Source organism: Lepisosteus oculatus, chromosome 28, assembly GCF_040954835.1.
Source record: "Lepisosteus oculatus isolate fLepOcu1 chromosome 28, fLepOcu1.hap2, whole genome shotgun sequence".
Lineage (NCBI taxonomy): Eukaryota > Metazoa > Chordata > Actinopteri > Semionotiformes > Lepisosteidae > Lepisosteus > Lepisosteus oculatus.
This window is the reverse complement of record NC_090723.1, coordinates 2,220,076-2,238,901: the sequence shown is the minus strand read 5'-3', so window position 1 is coordinate 2,238,901 and position 18,826 is coordinate 2,220,076. Positions and strand designations below refer to the sequence as shown.

The window sequence follows — 18,826 nt, the reverse complement described above, 5'->3', positions numbered from 1 at the left end:
GGGGAAGGCGGTGAGTCAGTGGGGCTCTGCTGGCTCGGTGACAGGCGGTCTCCTGTGTGCGCTCCACTTCAAAGCCCGCTGAAACCTGACTAGCTCCTTGTAAACAGTGCCGACTGGCCTGGAGGCCCGTTTCCTGAGCCCCCTCCGCTTAATAGCAGGCTTGTTTGGTTTTTCAATGGAGCAGGGAGAGATGGTGGGGACTGGAGTTTCAGGAGACAGCTGGGGGCTGAGCTGAAGGAGAAGGGGTGATGTGAGGGTGTTGAAGAAAATTCTCAGATCTTTTTAGCTTCTTTAACCAGGGAAGCAGAATACTGTTTATTTTTTTTTCAGAAAGCTCCAGAAAAAAAAAGTCTGAGAATCTGTAAAGACACTAAGCAAGGGTTTGCCTGATTTTTGACTCATCCAGCTAATCTGAAATGGACCTTCATTGTTTTTTTTATATTCCCTATACAGTATTAACTAATATATGTACAGTATGTCACAAGTAATTGTCTACCTGTATTTTACATTAAAACCCCTCAATTGTAAAATCTACTTAAGTCTAATTATATCATTTTATTATACCATGAAGCAGGTTAGCTAAAATTTGCATGTCTGTCTTATAAGATTGTACCATTATTGAGTTGTTTATTACTATTATGAAGTTCTTGGCTGACAGAAAATTAGATGATTTAGGTTGCAAAAGGCAGATTCACTCATGTACCATTGTTAGTCATGAAAGGTTAGTTAATAAAATGAAGCCAAAAACATTTAATCCAAAAATCCTTTTATTTTGGATATAGTGATACATTTCTTGTGATGTATACATTACACTAGTGGGGTTGCTTCTGAAAGTTTTTTTTCCCTTCTTCTTTACAGATACTATATCATTGCCTTTGAAAATATTTGAGAGAAAGTGACCAGATTGATTGCTGACCTCAAAGGAGTGTTGTACAAATGGAATAAACATTTTTAGTCTAGCAACTAATAAGATAAGTCAAATGGCCACTTCTTTCTTGTAACACTTCTCATTTTTTAGCAGTATTTATCTATCCACTTTACATGAGCATCCCACATATCCTTAAAACAAGTGTTCAATACACACATTATAAATTAAATGATAAAAACATTCCGTCAATCTAAACTAGAGCTCTTTGTAATCCTAATATGCCTTGTGGAAATTTAATCAGAAGCTGAAACAGGACACTGGAAATAGCATTCAGTTTTTAATCATATATTTAGTTGAGTTCTGTTTAGTTTTCTTTTCTTTGAGTATTAAAGAATACCCACATGGACACAATTGTTTCCTCAGCTTTTGCAAACAGTGTGTTGTTATTTGTATTGTTTTCTGCTTCTTTCTCCTGGCGATCAGACAGGATATCCAGAATCTTCCGGCCTCTAATGTCCTCAACGCGTATTGCTTCCGCCAGGGGAAGAAAGCCAGTCAGCGCTCAGGGTCAGACTGTGTGCCAGGCAGCATGGTTAGCAAGGAGATGTTTTGTAAACTCATCAGCTTCAACTTCAAGCCAGTGATAATCTGGTTGGCAGTCAAACTGGAAAGTTTCTGGTGCGTCCTGTCGCCCTCTTGAAGCTTGAGGGAGTGATGGAGTCCTCAGCCTTCAAGAGATGGAGCCCTGATGGTATTCCAGCCAAATACACTGGTGCTGCTCTAGAGGACATCTCACAGGGTTAGAATTTCAGACAGACATCCAGGAGGTTTATTTTCAGTTTACTGTTCTAAGGATATTTTGCAATATCTCTTTCTGCAGATGGTTATCATTCGAGGGGTGTATTTCTTTTTGGTTTTCAGCAATGACAAGTCAGCTCAAGATAAACATTATCAATTGAATCCCTCAAAGAAGCAACTGTATTTGTACATTTAATGTTAATTTGTCAAGTTGTTTTTTGCATTTTAGGTTTTTAGCATTTTAGGTGTCCATGATTCACTTAATCTCCTAGCGTAGTGTTTGATTCAGTAATGTTTCATATAGTTTGGATAGTGGAACTCAAGACACTCTTCAAAGGCATTAAAGAGAAAGAATATACCAAAACTGCGCAGAATGAAAACATATACAGTAATTCCTTTGAAGGACTGAACCATTCTATACATTGTTTATTCCTATTATTTTGCAACAGACTATGTTTTGATATGACTAAACAACTGCAAAGTCTCAAGCACAGTAAGACAAGGTAAACAGCACAGACTCATAAGAAATGCGCTTGGACAGTGGTCCACACACTTCATATGGTGTGAGGTCTTGTGTGAAAGAGAACAGCCAGCTGTTCTGCTGTGGCTGAGTTGCAGCTGGAAAAAGAATAATTAGCTCTACTTTTGCACAATGAGCAAAGTGCACTTTTTTTGGAGAAAGCCTCTATAAACCCAGCTTTATGAATACAGCACCCACAGACTCTAGAGCTGCTCGGCAGTTGCACAGACCTGCTCTGACAGCCGAAGAGCAAATATTATCAAACCTCAGCGCTCCCTGTCTTGCATAAGGATTTTTTGTCAAGTGGTTGGGAAGGGTAATTGCTGGCGAGCTTTGAGCTCTGTGCCACTTTGAGCAAACAAGTTCCACTTCTAAGGCAGAAATTGGCACAGTCCCGAGAACACTGCAACAGATTCTCAGCTGGCCATCAAAATGTGAAAACCTTGACAGAACAACATGTTGGACCTGTTTCTGTAGACTTACTGGTAGATCAGTTAATTCCTTTGGTCACAGAATACGGCCATGTCAAGCCTAAAGCAGCCAGTCTGTATTTTCACAGCCCATTGTCATTATGCTACTGAACAAGTGTCATTAGTACTGTTGTGGCAGCATCCATCACACTCCAGCTGTACTTCAGATGCAACAGGATGCATTCATTTTTAAATCAGGCCAGAAAGAGAGATTCCTGAATTTGTGCATATATGACTACATTTGATGGTATGTTTTCTATGAATATGTACCCATTTTGTGTCTTCTGTTTGGTACGGCGTATTAAAAATGCTGTATAAAATGTCAAAAACGTGGCAAAGAAAAGTTCATGACATACAGTATAAAGATGTGATCAAAAGTTGGGAAGGTGATCTGCTTCAGTAAAGCAAATTTAGCATGGTCTGTATTATATGTGTTTAGCAGAAAGGACCGACTCTAGCCAGAAGGATCATAGCCCGTCAGGTATCATCAGTCTAATTTTAATCATCACAAATCAATATTTACTCTACCTTTTTGGGTCAGGATTAAATACCCTGATAGTATTTGATAGTTAAAGCACTGGTACTGGATTTTGATGTTCCCAATGAGGAGACTGATCAGGTTTTTATCAGGAAGCGCTCTGTGTGTGCAGAGCTCTGTTTTCAGGAGAGTGAGAAGTGACACATCTCAGAGTGCAGTGCCTGCCCTGCAGTCACACACTGCAGCCCCACTGCCTGCTCCAAACCCCAGCCTGCTCATTATGGTACATCTTTCAGGGCTGGGCACGATCTACTGAGGTCTGGGCACACCCTTTTAATGACCCAACCATGAGCTCAAATCTCTCAATTATCTTGAGAACTCATTTATGTCTTTCAAGGTTTCCTGTTATTTCCGTTTTATGTCCAGTCTAGTGCGTTCTGCCCAATGCACTGTGCTTTCTGCTGAGATATGCCAAGCTAATATAACAGCCCCGAAGGATAAAAAACCAACATATTTTGTATATCCGGCCAGCAGCATCCGTTTTGAGCACATTGTAAGCAATTTAGGACTAATTCTGTACTATTTGGTTCGGCTTATGTTTGGTATACTGTTAAACTATTATTATCATCACTGTAACTACTCTTACATATGGTAATCAGCTGTATAAAGAAAGACATTCAAAGGAAAGTACCCACTTCATTCACCTCCACATATCTGGATGATGCGTGGCAGCTATTCTGTGCCAGCAGTCCGATCACACAGATGATCAGGAAAAGAAATTAGGTATTACTTCTCCGCTGGATACAAGGGGGCAAATTTCAGAAGGGCAGACTGAACAAGCTTGAAGTGAAGTTTAGCAGGACCATGGGTGACACCCCTACTGTACCAGGACATCTTTACTGACCAAGTATGCTGTACCTCAGTTAAATATGTCATTCAACAGCCAGTACCTACTACGGAACAGTGGCTGCAGTCACCAGGTTGGTTTGGAATTTCTGGTCCAGAGGGATGAGTGTCATCAACCTATCCACCAAGACCACTTCCAGCAACAGCTTCACTGTTCCTACGTGTCTAGCATCCCAGTGCTGAACAAGTCCAGATCTGGCTGCTTTCAGGATTCAGTGGATTCTGGTTGGCTGATGGACCTGCTTTTCCTTGACTAACTGCTTGATAAGGCAAATGTCAGACACTACAGTGCTGTCTACAATTACAGAGGCAAGTGAGCAGAAGGGTACAAGCTTATGCACTGTCCTAAATAACAGAGAATGTTCCCGTTGAAAGTAGTCAGAATAGACCAGCACGTGATATGTCCCATGATATATGAAGTCTGTTAGTTCAAACAGCTGCAGTTTACAGGTAGTTATTGGCACCAAAAGGAAACACAACTGAAGCCAATGAACTCCTACCTTGCAGAACATCATGAACTGCATCTGCATGAGATGCGCTTTTGTTTGAGTGGTGGAGTGTCCTGCTTTAGGAATAGTCTCTATTCTTTGGGCTATGGCAGTAGATTTGGTGATCGCTGTAGTACTGCATTTTTGCAAACAGCCATGGCTCAGTTTTTGGTTGCGTCCTCCCCATTCCTTCTTAACGTCAGCCATTGAAGTCGTCATCAGCAGCTCATGACCGGGCTGCAGAAAGCACACTGGAGCATTGTTCTAGCAATGGAATGGAAATGTACTGGTGCAGGAGAGGGGAAGGGGGAAGGAGGAGGGGGAGACGTGATGTTTGCTCGACAGTTGCTTCTCTCCCCTTTTAATTTTGCTTTATAATCACTTCCATCTGTGTGCTGTGTTAGCGCCCTGCTGGTGGAAGTTCTCAGAGGTGAACATGACTCACTCACAGGCCGTTTCAGAATGAGCTTAGCTTTTTCTTCCAGGCCCCACTCACTCCAGCCTACCTTTCCTGTGGTAAAAAAGGACAAAAGGCTTCGGCGAGTCAGACTATGCGGGCTCAGAGTCCGTTTGCCTTCAGAAGGCTCTCCATATCAAAATGTTTGGTTTAGCTGCTCAGGGTGGTATTAAATTATGGACATTCACTGCATATAAGATCACATGCTTCCACTAATTGACCTCTCATCCACCTCTGTGCCTTCCAACACAGAAATAGTTGTCACAGCATGGACACCAGTTACTTGCCACCCACCCACTACATTAGATGAGACTGCATGTAGATTTGGAGGTGTATGCTAGCTTCCTGATCACTATAAATCTTCTTTTTTTACAATCTGCTATTTGGCCATTCTGTTTTATAATCTCACTCAATATTTCCAGATGTTTTTAAATGTGTGTTACACTGTTTTTTCTTGACCTTGTGATATATAGTAGTGTATTACCTTACAGGTAACTAGACTATTATGCTTAATACTGCCCTATGTACTGTACTCTAATCTATTTCCAGTCATCTCCAGTCATTCCAGCTGGTTCCAAATGTATTAATGCCCTTGAAAAATCATTTGAAAATCCTGAAACCTGAGAATCAGTTTTAAAGATAACAAGATGGGAGTGATCATTCAGTATTTTTGCAGATATAAAAACCTAAAATATTGTAAAATGCAGCAAAACAATAATTACATATTTTTCTAAATATAAAATTCAAACTTATGACCTCCCAGCAGGGCAGTGCGTAATTCGTCCACCTTTGACTTTGATAATGTAGATGTGACACTAATATACCACAATACCACAAATTTGCTGCTGGACTGAGGTCTGAAGATTGAGATGACCAGTCAAGATTGCTAGTCTTATACTCCTGTAACCATTTGTCAATTGAAATTAGCATAAGAAACTAGGTATTAGGATAAAATATCCCAATAATCTTGGAAATCCACGATTTCCAAATTTGCCCTTTGATGTAAGTTAGTCTCCAAAACTACTGTTCAGACCATATTTTTAAGCAAAATTGAAATCCTAGATGATTTTATGGTTGAGATTGGGATGTTCAACTTCTTGTAAATTTTATGGCAAAGATCCAACTTGTCGGAGCTGATAACCTTTATCCTGAGGCCTTCTGACAATTCTCTCACATGTCATTAATCATGATTAATAACACTGACTGGATTCCTACACAAAACTCCCTTTTATAGCTTGTGGCAACCACATTTACTTAGAGAAGGTCCCAAAACTGAAAGGTCCCATCTCTGACATATAGGGGTTTCACCCTTTGAATTGTTTAAAGCAAGTGACGAAATTCTTTTCTCTTGGTATCTCAGATTGGCTATATGAATGCTAAATGCCAACTAAAGTCACATATTAGGTGAGAATAAATATTTAATTTGCACCCAAATTCTTCTTATAATTATAATTGAGCAATGTTCATGGAACAAAACACATTCTGGACATTCAAGTGCAATGGTTCTTTCAGGACATTACATTAGGAATGAATTATAAGTGAGTGCCACCTTCTGGTCAAGCAAAACCCACACCCTCAAGCTCAGGAGAGAGTATTTACAGCTGAAATAATCCATGATAATGGGGTCATATTGAGCCTGACAATTCAGCTCTGACTGGAAGGTTGTGGGATGAAGCCCGTGGTGCTCACACTGCTAAAGGTGTTCCAGTCCACACAGCAGCATAAATGGGTGATTACACTGCTGGTGGTAAATCTGCAAAAGACAGGCATCCTATCAAGGAATGACACCCACGACGCCAAACTCCTTGATGAGCCTCTGAGCTTGAGTATTCTCCTTTTTCACCAATACCTGTTCTAATAATTTTCATCAACAGTAAAGACGGTTGTATTAGTTAACATACAAGCCTAAGAACAGTATTATCACATTTACAGTAAGTGTGGTGAGTGTGGGCACTGATATGCAGGTTTGGACTACAACCAAGCCAGAAAACGATGAGGTCAATTTTCTCTCCACCCCATAAAAATCTATTCTGGAATCCCTGCTGTAAACTACTGACAGCCACAGTAGTGTGTGCTGGTGTAAGGATTATTTTTTATAACTTTCCTCTTTTGGCCAGTGAATCATTCTTCTTGGTTTCTTGGTGTTAAGGGACAAAAAACGCTGTCAGCTGTCCTTCAGAGAAAAAAAGTGCTAAACACAATCTCGCTCCTGGCTATAGCGTGTGTTTTTATGAAGTTCTAGTTCCTCAAGGCTGTGTTATTTTGCTGCTTGTACTGAAGGGCTGTATTGAGCCTTCAGTACAAATTGTGCTTTTTGCTGGGCTGGAGACCAGAGACAACTCTGAGAGGGGTCAGAGGTCAGAGGCCAGCCGACATGCTACATTCTTCCAGGCGCCTGCGAGGACAGAGGGGGGCTGTGGGGGCTCGTAAAAACATGAAATGTGTGTTTGTCTTCTTAAACGCTGCTTAGAGTGAAGAGGACAGGGAAACCCAGAGACCTGCTGATGTTTTCCATGATTTGTAACACTTTTTCTTATCAATGACACCTTACAATTTACAACATGTTTTCATTACTGAAAACAGCTTTCCATCATCTACTGATCCCCAAGATTTAAAACTCCTGGGAACAATTTCTAAAAACTCATAGTCAATTAAGCAAATCATCCTTTTATAACAACTTATAAAAATAACTCTAATAGCAGAAATACACATTTTATACAAATTATTCCAGCAGAGCCTAATCTAGCACATGAAAAATAGACTACACTAAAATATCAGTTTCTACGTCATACTTGAAGCAGAGAATTGTAGAACAAAACATAACATAGTAAGTGTTATATTTATTAAAGTACTTTATTTAAATGTTTTAACTACTGATAAAAAACACAAAACTAGTAGAATTAATGTAACAAATGACAGCTTATCTTTTTCTGAATCACCTTCACTAAAAACAGCAGCAATAACTAACAGAAACACTTCATCAAACACTAGCATCTGTAAGAACAAAACAAGAAGCAGTTTTGGTAGCTCTACTGTATCCTAAACAGAATTTATCAAACTATCTCCAGCTGACATGTTGCACATGCAATAGTTACAAGCACTGCAGGTTTCTAATAACCACCTCAGTAACAATCAGGTTATCCACAAACTGTGGTGCTAGGCTAGTAGTGTTTTTCCTTGGGTGGTCTGTAATTCACCATTTGGGACATGGGTCAGGAGCCTCACTGTTTGGCTTTATGGAACTGTACCTCCTGATGATGAGGGTGTCTAAACTAAGGAGAAAGAGTCCTTCCTGTCACCTGTTCTCTCTTAGCCTGGCCCCCCTGGCAGTGCTGTAGGTGCTGTATTAATACAGACCATTTGGGGGAAATGAACCAGACTGCTCGAACTGTGAAAGAGCCTCTCTTCCTCTGGTAGGAAGTGAGCAATCTGCCCTCCTTCACTGCCAGAACCATTCCTTGGAGATGACTAACCATACTGGAGAAACAATCCTACTTGATATGCAGAGGGACAGCTGTGTCTGCCCACTTTTCAAGAGCCTTCACTGCAAGTCGAAGTGGCTAACCACTCTCTTTCATTTAAGCTTTGAAAAGCACTTCCTTTAAAGGATTTCAAATGAAAACATCATTTCTGTATATACAATTCAAACGCAAAACCTTAAAGTTACTGAGACATTTAAAACCACAAATCATGAAGTGTTAGGGGTTGGCCTTTTTGTACCAGTACTGCAATATGTTGGCAATTCCAATATTTTCTGTTCCACTCCTCTCCGTTTTGGCTTTCAAGATGACTGGTGAAAACGTTGAAGTTGCCCAGCAACAGCTGTGTTAATGCTGTATACGTATTGTGTCATCCACGAGGCCTGAATCATATCTGGTCCCGTGCTTTTAAATCTATAACCTTTCTTATGCACAGCAGACCGATGAAAAACTGCCATTTTAAATGTGGTAACTAAGTATCCCAGCAGTTTTCACAAGTCCGAGTCAGTGGAAGTAAAGTTCTTTTCACACCCCGATTAGACTTCTGTACGGGTGCAGCCTGACGTCATGCAGATATTGGCTGAGCTTTTTCACACCCCACAGGTTCAATGTAGGGTCACAGAAGCAAATACGGCTAAACAAAGAGCAGATGCAGTAACATTTCATGCTCATTGCCACTGCCAATTCCTTTGATGTCAATATCTACACTGAACGTGAAATCTGATGTGATTCTGCTCCAACCAGGCTGTAAACGACATTCTGGAGGATCTATCTGTTACAGATGCATCTACCCAAATAGGTTTGTTGTTGAATTTTCAAATGCCAACAAGAGCTGACAAACAGTAACAACATGCAATAATAATAATAATAAGTCACAACAGCAGTGTATAACATCAGAGAGATCTCATTTTCACCTTTCACTTTTCACTCTCTGGTTTCTTCACTTGCTGGTTTCTTGGGTTCTGACAAATCACCACTAATTATGGCATTACAGTATCAATACTGTATCTATAAACAGCAAAAAGCATTGACATTACCCTTTGCAAAGCACTGGTTTGCAAACCTAAAAAACTGAAAATATGAAGGGTTGTACCACAGGAAATTTCAGATGACTTAAACCATTTGAAATGTGTGAATTGTGCACAAAACACCACAGAGAACTCAAATTTTTCATTTATTTCTGTCATTGAATATCAAATCAAAAAAGGTGAATAATTAATAGTACCCATGACCAGTTTTCAGAGAATCATTGGTTTGTACTTGACTTATGCTGAAGGTGCTGAAGGTAAATGTTAAAACATCTTTAACATTCACCTATTTATCTAGAGCATTTCTGTAAAGTTTGATTAACCCACTTTATATAAAACTGGTACAGCAGACGAGCTTCAGATTTGAGAATCTTTGAGATTTTAAGCCAAGGCCCTACTGTGTACTTGCAAAAGTAGTGCATAATTCACCCCTATCACAGGTCTCCTACAGGCTGAAAGAGCCAAAATATACTCATAGTATGTTGACTGACGTGTAGAAGGCCAACAAGGTGTCCATGGAATGATTCATAGAACCCCATTTGTTGGCAGAGATGTTATTAAGGTTTGCCTTGATAAACTTATGATTTATCAGCAAGTTTGTACTTTAACTGTGGATGTACTATATGTTCCCATGGTTTAAACAGGCTTTCACTATTCCCTACATCGGTGGATCATGCAAGTTTAATGAAATACCATGAAAAATGATCAAGGAACACTTACTAATGTAATCATGGTATCCATAATCATGGTACTGATCCCATGATCCAATAAAATAAGGCACAATGAAATTATGTTAGAAGAAAAGGAATCCACCTCTAAGTTACTGAGTCTTTTTCCACACTGATCTATCAGTTAGATTCAATGATGACACTCGAGTACAAATCAAGAAACAGTCAAACAGTTAAAATAGTGGTTGTAAATTCAAGAATAACCTCCAATTAAACAGACATGAAGTTATAACATGATACATGATGACACTGCAGCCTCAAAAGTAATAGGTTGGTCTCTTGTCTTGAAAACTGGAAGAGAATGTTGTTTCTCAGGGCGCATGTGTGTGTGTGCATACAGTATGTGTGTTACATGTATGTGTATGTGAGTGTGTGTGTGTGTGCATGTGTGTTACATGTACAGTATGTGTATGTGCAGGTGTGTATGTTTTAGTTTGCTTGATAGTCCAGGCCTACATGACGTCATAGCTCCCTCTTCTGAGGATATTATTAAGCAGACACACGCCCAGCACAACTCCCAAAATCTGGAAAACAAACCAGCAAAAATGTGTCACGAGCCCTTCTGCACTAACCTTAAACTTGCAGGTTGTATAAATAATGCTCTGGTAAACACAGAGAGACTGAGGCACTATTCAGGCCTGGGAAGACACATGCATTTTAAATGTTATTAAAAGAAGTGGAAAGAAAAACAATGGAAGGTATTAAATTTGAGTTCTTGGTCTGCATAGCGCCTACCATTCAAATGAGCAAGATGGTCCAAAATACCTTCCTTTCATTTACAACTGTTGTTATTTTCTCATGCCCTAATGATTTTTTGTTGGTTTTCCCATTGCCTACCCAATTCTACCCAACCTAACTCTGGTGTCAGGCTAGTTCATGATCACAAACAGGACGATTGGCCAAAGGCAGTGCATGGCAAAACCCAGACTGACCACTCCAGGTAAACTCTAGGCTACAGGCTGTATTCTGCATGGTTATATCGATGAGTTAATGAGACATTCCTTTAGCATTGCTGGGAATTGGAATAGACATACCGCTTTCTATCCTGAACATCTTCAAACACTTTCAGTTCAAACATGATATAAAATGTGAGGTTTTTACCTCCACGAGCCCCAGTGCAATGCATGCTGCTCCAATCCACACCAGGTTCTTCTTCAAGAACTCTTTGATTGACTTCACACAACCCTGGAATTAATCAATAAAACAAGTCCATCTTTTAATAGAATCAGTAATTACATTCTACAACGGCCGAAGAAATAATCAGACAAATGTTTTATTGAAGCTCAGCCTTACTTCATTTAAGTAACTGGGTGCTAAACAGGGAACAAAAAAGAGAAGATAAAATCTAGGTGGCTGAACAAAACTCATAAAACTTAGTGTTACGTAGAAAAACATCACCTGGTTTTGTTATTCCTCATTAATTATAATCCTCATTAATAGTTCCTCATCTCATTAATTCTGATCAAGTTTTGTCTGCTTTTGGAACGGTTTAGCTAAGAACTTGGTTGGAATGAAAACACTGGGACCTTTAAGAATCAGGGGTAGAAATTCGTGGGTTAGGCCTAGGTTAGAGGAATGACCTTTAGGTAGATGTTGTCGCTCGTAATGATGTGCCCGCAATCCTCTGACTCCAGGCGGCAGCAGGAATCAGGCACAGCACGATGGTTCTTCCAGCCTCCACTCACAAACCAGTCAGTGTAGTTCTCGGCCCCACAGCAGTGGAACTGGAAGAGCCACACCGCCACACACAAGAGTCAACACACGTGAGAAATGCAGGGGAGATATCCAACCCATAACAAAAAATATCACGAAATGGACATGATTCTCAGAAGTCCTGCAAACTGTACTTTCTACAAATTCCAGATTGCCATCAAGCTGCTTATTCCTGGCAGGGGTCTCCACTAGCTGCCCTGAACTTAAGGGAGCAGAACTATACCCTGCCCCGTACAGGAACTGGAACATACACATTAACATAAGGAGAAAATAGTGTCCATCACAGAGTTTTTTCCAAGTAATGCTAGTTCCCATTTATAATGGGAAGAAAATCTAATTTATACTTGGTGGATTGGGTTAGAAATCCTATTTCATACTGGGTGGAATGGAGAAATTGAGGTAAAGTACCTCAACCAATGTACAACAGCAGTATTTACAGTAGAGGCTTGAACCCTCAACCCACCAGTTGTGAGTCAAGTGAATCACCTGGTTCACCCCTGTTCTTACACAATGAGCACAAAAGATCTGATTGTTGGAAACAGTGTCATAGTTTTAATTTAATCTTATTTTTTTCTTTCATTCATCTACGCATCACCTTATGGTTTTATAAGAGTGAATACAGTATTTTCACTACAGATTGGTTGCCTCAGATGTACTAATATTTGTATAACACTTTCAAATAGGATGCAAGCCTGTCACATGGTTTTACAATACACTGCAGTTCTGTAACGTACGATTAGTGTTTAAGTGTAGCTCAATTAAATCAAACATCAAAACACATTAAGCCTTCCATTTCTTAAGGGGTGTTTTGCTGAAGAACACAGAAAACAAAAATCCTATTTTGCGACTGATTTCTTTTAGTTGTGCAACGCTTCACAGGTTTCACCGTAACATAACCGCACCTGGTCCTGGATGTCATCTATGATGGCTCTGTCCCGAATGTCATACTTTTTAATCACCTCCTTGGCTTTCTTTGTGATCTTGCTCTCTACCTGTAGAGGATGAGAGAGAAGGAACAATATTAAATAACAGTGCTGGGCAGGCCCAGGTTACTCTTACAAGCTGCTCAGAGACTTGGTTAATCTAAAAGTTTAGAGTCTGTGACACCCTGATCATTTCAAGATAGAGGGGAATGATATGAAGTGTTTCCTCAATTCAGGATCCATCCTTCCATTTTCTAACTGCTTCTACCAATTCAGGGTCATAGGGTGAGTGAGCAACAGGTGCAAGACAGGGTACACTGTGGGTGGGACTCCATTCCATCACGAGGAGACAGACAGAGACACATGCACACTCACACTAGGGCCAACCCACGCAAACATGTGGCAAATAAGAAAACTCCACACAGATAACACTTCTTCTTCTTCTTCTTTTTCACAGCCTTAGTCCCAGACTGTCCTGGGGTCAGCTGCTTTGGTTGCTCTTCTCCACTTGTCTCTGTCGAGCACATCTTCCTCACTCACTTCACATACCTCCATATCTTTTCTCACACAATCTATCCATCTCTTTCTAGGCCTGCCTCTTCCCCTGTTACCTTCCACCTCAAATTCCATTACCCTCTTTGTTACTTCCTCAACGTCCCTCCCCATGATATGTCCATACCACCGTAACCTCGCCTCTCGCATCTTCTCAACCACATCCACCACCCTACATCGTCTACGGATTTCTTCATTTCTGATCTTATCCTTCATTGAACACACTGGTCTGAAATGAACCCCTGGACCCCAGCGCTGTGAGACAGAAAGTCTAACCACTGCACCACTATGCCACCCTCAACACACAACTGATTTCATAAACATCTTTTCATTTTTGAGTTATTGAATTACTGTGGCGATAACATTTCTGCAGTTTCCTCATTTAAAATAGATTTCAAATAATACAATATTAGGTCTTTCAATGGACAGAAACCATAAACAATTCAAGTGCCTAATACCTCCCCTCCACAGTGTGCCCTTGTAATTCCTTCCAAACTTTGAAAAAAAACATTTTGAAGCACCGGTCGGAAACGTTTTTTAACAAGTGTTCTGTTATGTCCACATGTTCTGTTCCCTGAACTTTGGAAATAGGTACTTGAATCAACTTTATTGATCCCCTTTAAAATTGTAAATTCCTTGGTTAGGCCTCCTCTCAGATTTTACAGTGCTTTTTGCAAGGCATACAGTACAACAACGAACAATTAAAATGAGTAGCTTGTGTTTTTCCTGTCTCACACTGTTTTATCCTCATATCCACATTAAAAATCACCCTCCGGAGTGAACAGATGTTAGACTGTAAACTGCAGAGCATTTCTTTATTTTTCTAACTAAACCTTCAACCGAAGGGCAGGCAGGAGAGGTGACACCAGACTTTCCTCTGCACTCTGTCTTACCTTGGCTCTGAAGACATAAAAGAGAATGCCTGCTACAATCTCCAGGGTCAGTATCAGGATGAGAATGCCTGTGAACTACAGAGGTAAGAGGATGAGCCCACACAATGATGACATTTATTTAGGCTGGGAAACAATTCATTCAAATTGAAGCGGCATGTAAATCTCAGAGAATTAAGTATCTGTATGCATGCTGTAAAGAACATCATTTTCACCTATTATGAAAGACATGATGAATGTTGTCAAAAGGTATTTTAATTTCTGGTTGCAGCAGACAACACTGACATTAGAAGAACACATCCATCATATATAGTTTGATATTGACCTGCAGTTCATGTACTTTTATGTTGGGTGGTAAAGATAAATTAGCTTTGGTGTGTTTGAATCAATTTTACCATCATTCTGTAAAACTTCTGTATCTTTACTGTCACATTTATAAGCAGAAATGATTTGTCAAATGTCTCTCCATCTCCTGTGATAACCTGACCTTTGCTTGAACACACATTTGAAGTTAAAATCACATTAGGCACTCCGTGTGGGTTTGCTTTCCTCGTGCCTTCGTATATTTTGTACAAGAGCTTGCGACTTATTATAGGTGAGCTAGACCCAAGTCCTGTGCAAGAGCTTGGGGTTTACCTCTTTAACTCCAAATAAGTGAAATCTGAAATCTCTGCCACATGCGGGACTTTCATAAGGCAGTCAGTCAGAAAGGCCGGTGCTCCAGTCCTCCAGTCCTCCAGACCCCCAGTCCACTACTCACCAGCCCCAGCAGGATGCTGTTGTCCAACCATGCGCCCAGGCAGCCCAGGAAGGCGGTGATGGAGATGGCCACGCCCACCACGATGAGGAGCACAGCAATGTGAGAGAGCCCGCCCCCCGTGAACGACTCAAACTCATTGTAGGAGGTGCGAGAAATTGCCCCCACTATGATCAGGGCGATGCCCGACACCTGGAGCAAACAACAGGAACCTCCATAAGCCATAGAGAGCACACGGTGGGATTCCCAAACACATGGCAAATATACTTTCCCCAAATGAGGATCCATACCTGCAATTCTCCTCTTCACACTTAAAATATCTCCAGTCAAAGACTGTGCAATTCAAAGATGTCTTCCCCAGGGAACTGCTGTTGTTTAGGAGCACACTATTATACTTTGCCCTTCAGTTCCCTCCAGACAAACAAGTAAAAGGAAACAATACGAGGGCTTTTGCTTATGGTGACACAACAAGCAGAAATAATGATGTCGCAGAAAGCACTTCCTAGATTTATTAATGATTTGTGGAAGAGACTGAAGAATCCACAAGGAAATTATCACAGCCCTCATCCTGAAACATTCTTGCATTGTAGAAAATAACTCTTGTCCTGGAGTTCACTGTGAAATGACATATTTTTCTATTTCTGTCCAGAAAAGGAATAAAAACACTTTTTATTGACTCATACCACACACTAGTCACTAGTCAATCTTCCTGTTGAGTTCAAGAAAAAACACTTATTATACTTTCATTTATAAAAGGAGCCACATATTTGGTGTGGAGAGCTCTTTTAAAATAATTTATGCTGTCTTTCAAAGCTTTTTGCTCAAGTGCACAACATATGTAAACAGATATTTCTGCTTTCTTTATCAACAGTCTCTTCTTAAATTTGTGCTTTGGAGTTTTGAATTACTGTATTGAGAACGTTTCAGTGGAGCAGATTGCGCTACAAATCCCACGGTGCACGGATACTAATTTTCTTTAAACCACTAGAGGGAAACCATGAGCAAACTCACCCAGAACACACCGTTGAAGACGACGAACAGACACCCGAGACAGCCCAGTTTCTTAACCATATCGTCACACTGTTTGGAAGAACACAATCATGCGGTATTTAAGATATTCAGAGGGGAAGCACATTACTGCCGTCAGCTAAAAAAATCCCCGAATTACCTCGTTAGGATAGTTTTCTCTTTATTACGGGATAGCAAAGTATCTCGTAATTGCGAGATAGCAACGATCATTAGTGTGTATGAACAACCTTTTACATTGTGCAATAAAACAGCACCTGGATAGCTACCGATAGCTCAGCTACAACTGTGGGCTTAGTGTTGATAGTGTCCAGCGCCGCAGAATGTGCACGGACGTACTTTCCACTGGGGGTTATTAAAAATAAAATCTTACAATTTGTACCTAAAAGGAATGACACTTCAACCATGTGGACACTCACATGTATCCTTAAACAAAGAGTGTACCGTGGAATTCCACTGCTTAAAACCGAAAGTCAACGAGTGATGCAGGTATTATATGACAATGGTGCTATTGTGTGATGCTCATTTTCTCATAATTACGAGATAACTCAGGTTTTTTTTCCCCTTGATGGCAGAAATGCGCTTCCCTACCATGGATCCAAAACAACTTACATTTCAAACAACAGGTGTCATTTTAAAATTATGCAATGCCGTCGTTAAATCGCAGAAGAAGTACACGGCAGGAAAAAAAGCGTTATAATTCCTGGTCTGACAGACTAAAGGAATTATTGTTTATTTAGGCGCACAGAAGACTACAGGAAAATGTGATTCAGGTTTTCAAAATTCTGAAAGGGCACCTACTAAATCAGTACAAAGACCCCGAGACACAATAAGAAATGACGTTTAGGAGCATTCAGGACATAAAACAGGATCCGGTTCTGCAGGTGTAAAACGAACTGACAAACTTTGTTATAGGGTCCATTAATGGATGACTTGATGGAGTTCCTAGGACATTAAAGTATTAGTAAAAACTCAAGCAAAATATCACCGTCTTTCATTTGTAACATGTCCTATGTTAATAAAGTCAACAAAAAGCTAGAGGGAACATTTCATTAAAAGCTACTGTAGTAGTAGTGACTACATCCTCAAAGAACAAACCGTCTAAAATAATATGGTATTCAAAGCAATGCTATCTTGTCCAAAAAAAAAACACTAATACCACATAAAAACTAACTCTGCAAAGATTGATGGTATAATCTATAGACCTAATAAAATTATTTCACACCCAAGAAAAGAACCAGAATTCTTCAACCCATGTAGAAACCTTCGATTACAAAACGAGAGAAGAAACAAGGTTAAAAGCTTGACTGGAAAGAAAACTCGCGGCCAGTGGACTGTCCAACATCTGTAGCGCCTGCTGTACAGTAGAGCCTACCTTTGTAGTTAGCGAGTTCGCATAGTGCAAGCATCCAGAACTTCCCATGCAACAGACATTTACAACAGAAGCTTGGTCATTACAGTACTCCGTTCTGGAACGTATGCTGAAACCTCTATGAGAATTTGTTAAAGAATATTACCCCCTATCATCATGAGCATTTAAATAAAGTACACAGAGATTTGTTTAACATCACTTGTGAACAACTACAGGCAATTTCGTGGTTTTCTGTCCAGCAGTTCACGACTGTTATAGATCAGGTCGTCTCTTTTTTCTGTTTCTAGCGATTCACCTTCCAAACCTACTTGACATTCAAGCGAGCTGCTATGTCTTCAGTTTTGAATCGACCTACTGTATGCTGGACTTTCTGAAAAGATTATGAAGTATAAAGAGATTGTATTGATTTGTATTTATTCCTTGCCAATACCCTTTATGGGTTCAAAGGGCGCAACGAAATTGGTTGATTTTTTAACTTCCAAGATCAGATCCCTGCACATTTCATAATCTACCGTTGACTAGCTGATAATTTATGAATAAAGAAATGTTAAAATTACTCAAAAATAACAATATAAAAAATAATAACCTTTGTATGAAATATTCATGTTCGTGTTTTGCTTAACAACTTCTAAAATACCCGTCTTTCAGAAAGCAAGTCTTCTCCGCTAAGACATCCTCCGATTGTCAGCTACATTCCTGTTCAATTGTGTTTTTCTCCAAGCCAAATTAGAATACGGTTCTGCTGCGCTGAAAAGTTCTGTCTCATCGGTCCTAATATGCAAAGACGCAGACAACAGTTCGCTGCAAGAAGCGCACAGTCGCGCCATGCTTTGCTTATCGTAGCTGGACCGGTGGAGTAGATATTGCTGGACAAAGACCTTGTTCATAGCAAGGCACAGAAACCGTTCTCTTTTCTCAGCCACGCATAGACACACCACAAAAAAACAATTTCAACCCGAAATGTCCGCCCAAATGAAGGTGTAGGCATGGTCTCGGTTTTGCTAGTTTTTTCATTGCTTCTTGTTTTTCGCAGTGTGAATTTTGCAGTTTACTTTTAAGCAACCTGCCATGATTATTTTTTATGTGAGTCCAGTATGTTTAGTATGATCATATGAATCTCTCCTAAACTGTGGCTTAATCTCGATACCTATAGGTCAGCCTGTGAACACTGTGACAATTCACAAATATTTGAAACATTTACCATCTGTTCAGATCACCGAGACCTTGTAATTTACACACATTAAGGCAATTTCAGCTAATGACTGATTTCTGCCCCTGCCTCGGCCCCAAATCCTCCGTCACCGACGCACTGACGTCACAATCATCCGAAAATGTGACGTCACAGTGGTCTGCTGGTGCGTCGTCAGCGTTTA

At 40.2% G+C, this 18,826-nt stretch overlaps 1 protein-coding gene across 1 annotated transcript; it reads right to left on the bottom strand.

Annotated features, from left to right (window-relative positions):
- Nucleotides 1-9,612: 9,612 nt before the first annotated feature.
- On the bottom strand, nt 9,613-17,989 carry LOC102686231 (CD63 antigen-like). Its single transcript, XM_069185781.1, has 8 exons — nt 17,457-17,989; nt 16,067-16,135; nt 15,059-15,247; nt 14,302-14,376; nt 12,836-12,925; nt 11,801-11,944; nt 11,322-11,405; nt 9,613-10,744 (listed from the first exon to the last, which is right to left on the bottom strand). The coding sequence occupies exons 1-8, from the start codon at nt 17,502-17,504 to the stop codon at nt 10,673-10,675; spliced, it is 771 nt and encodes a 256-aa protein (XP_069041882.1). The 5' UTR covers nt 17,505-17,989; the 3' UTR covers nt 9,613-10,672.
- Nucleotides 17,990-18,826: the final 837 nt, after the last annotated feature.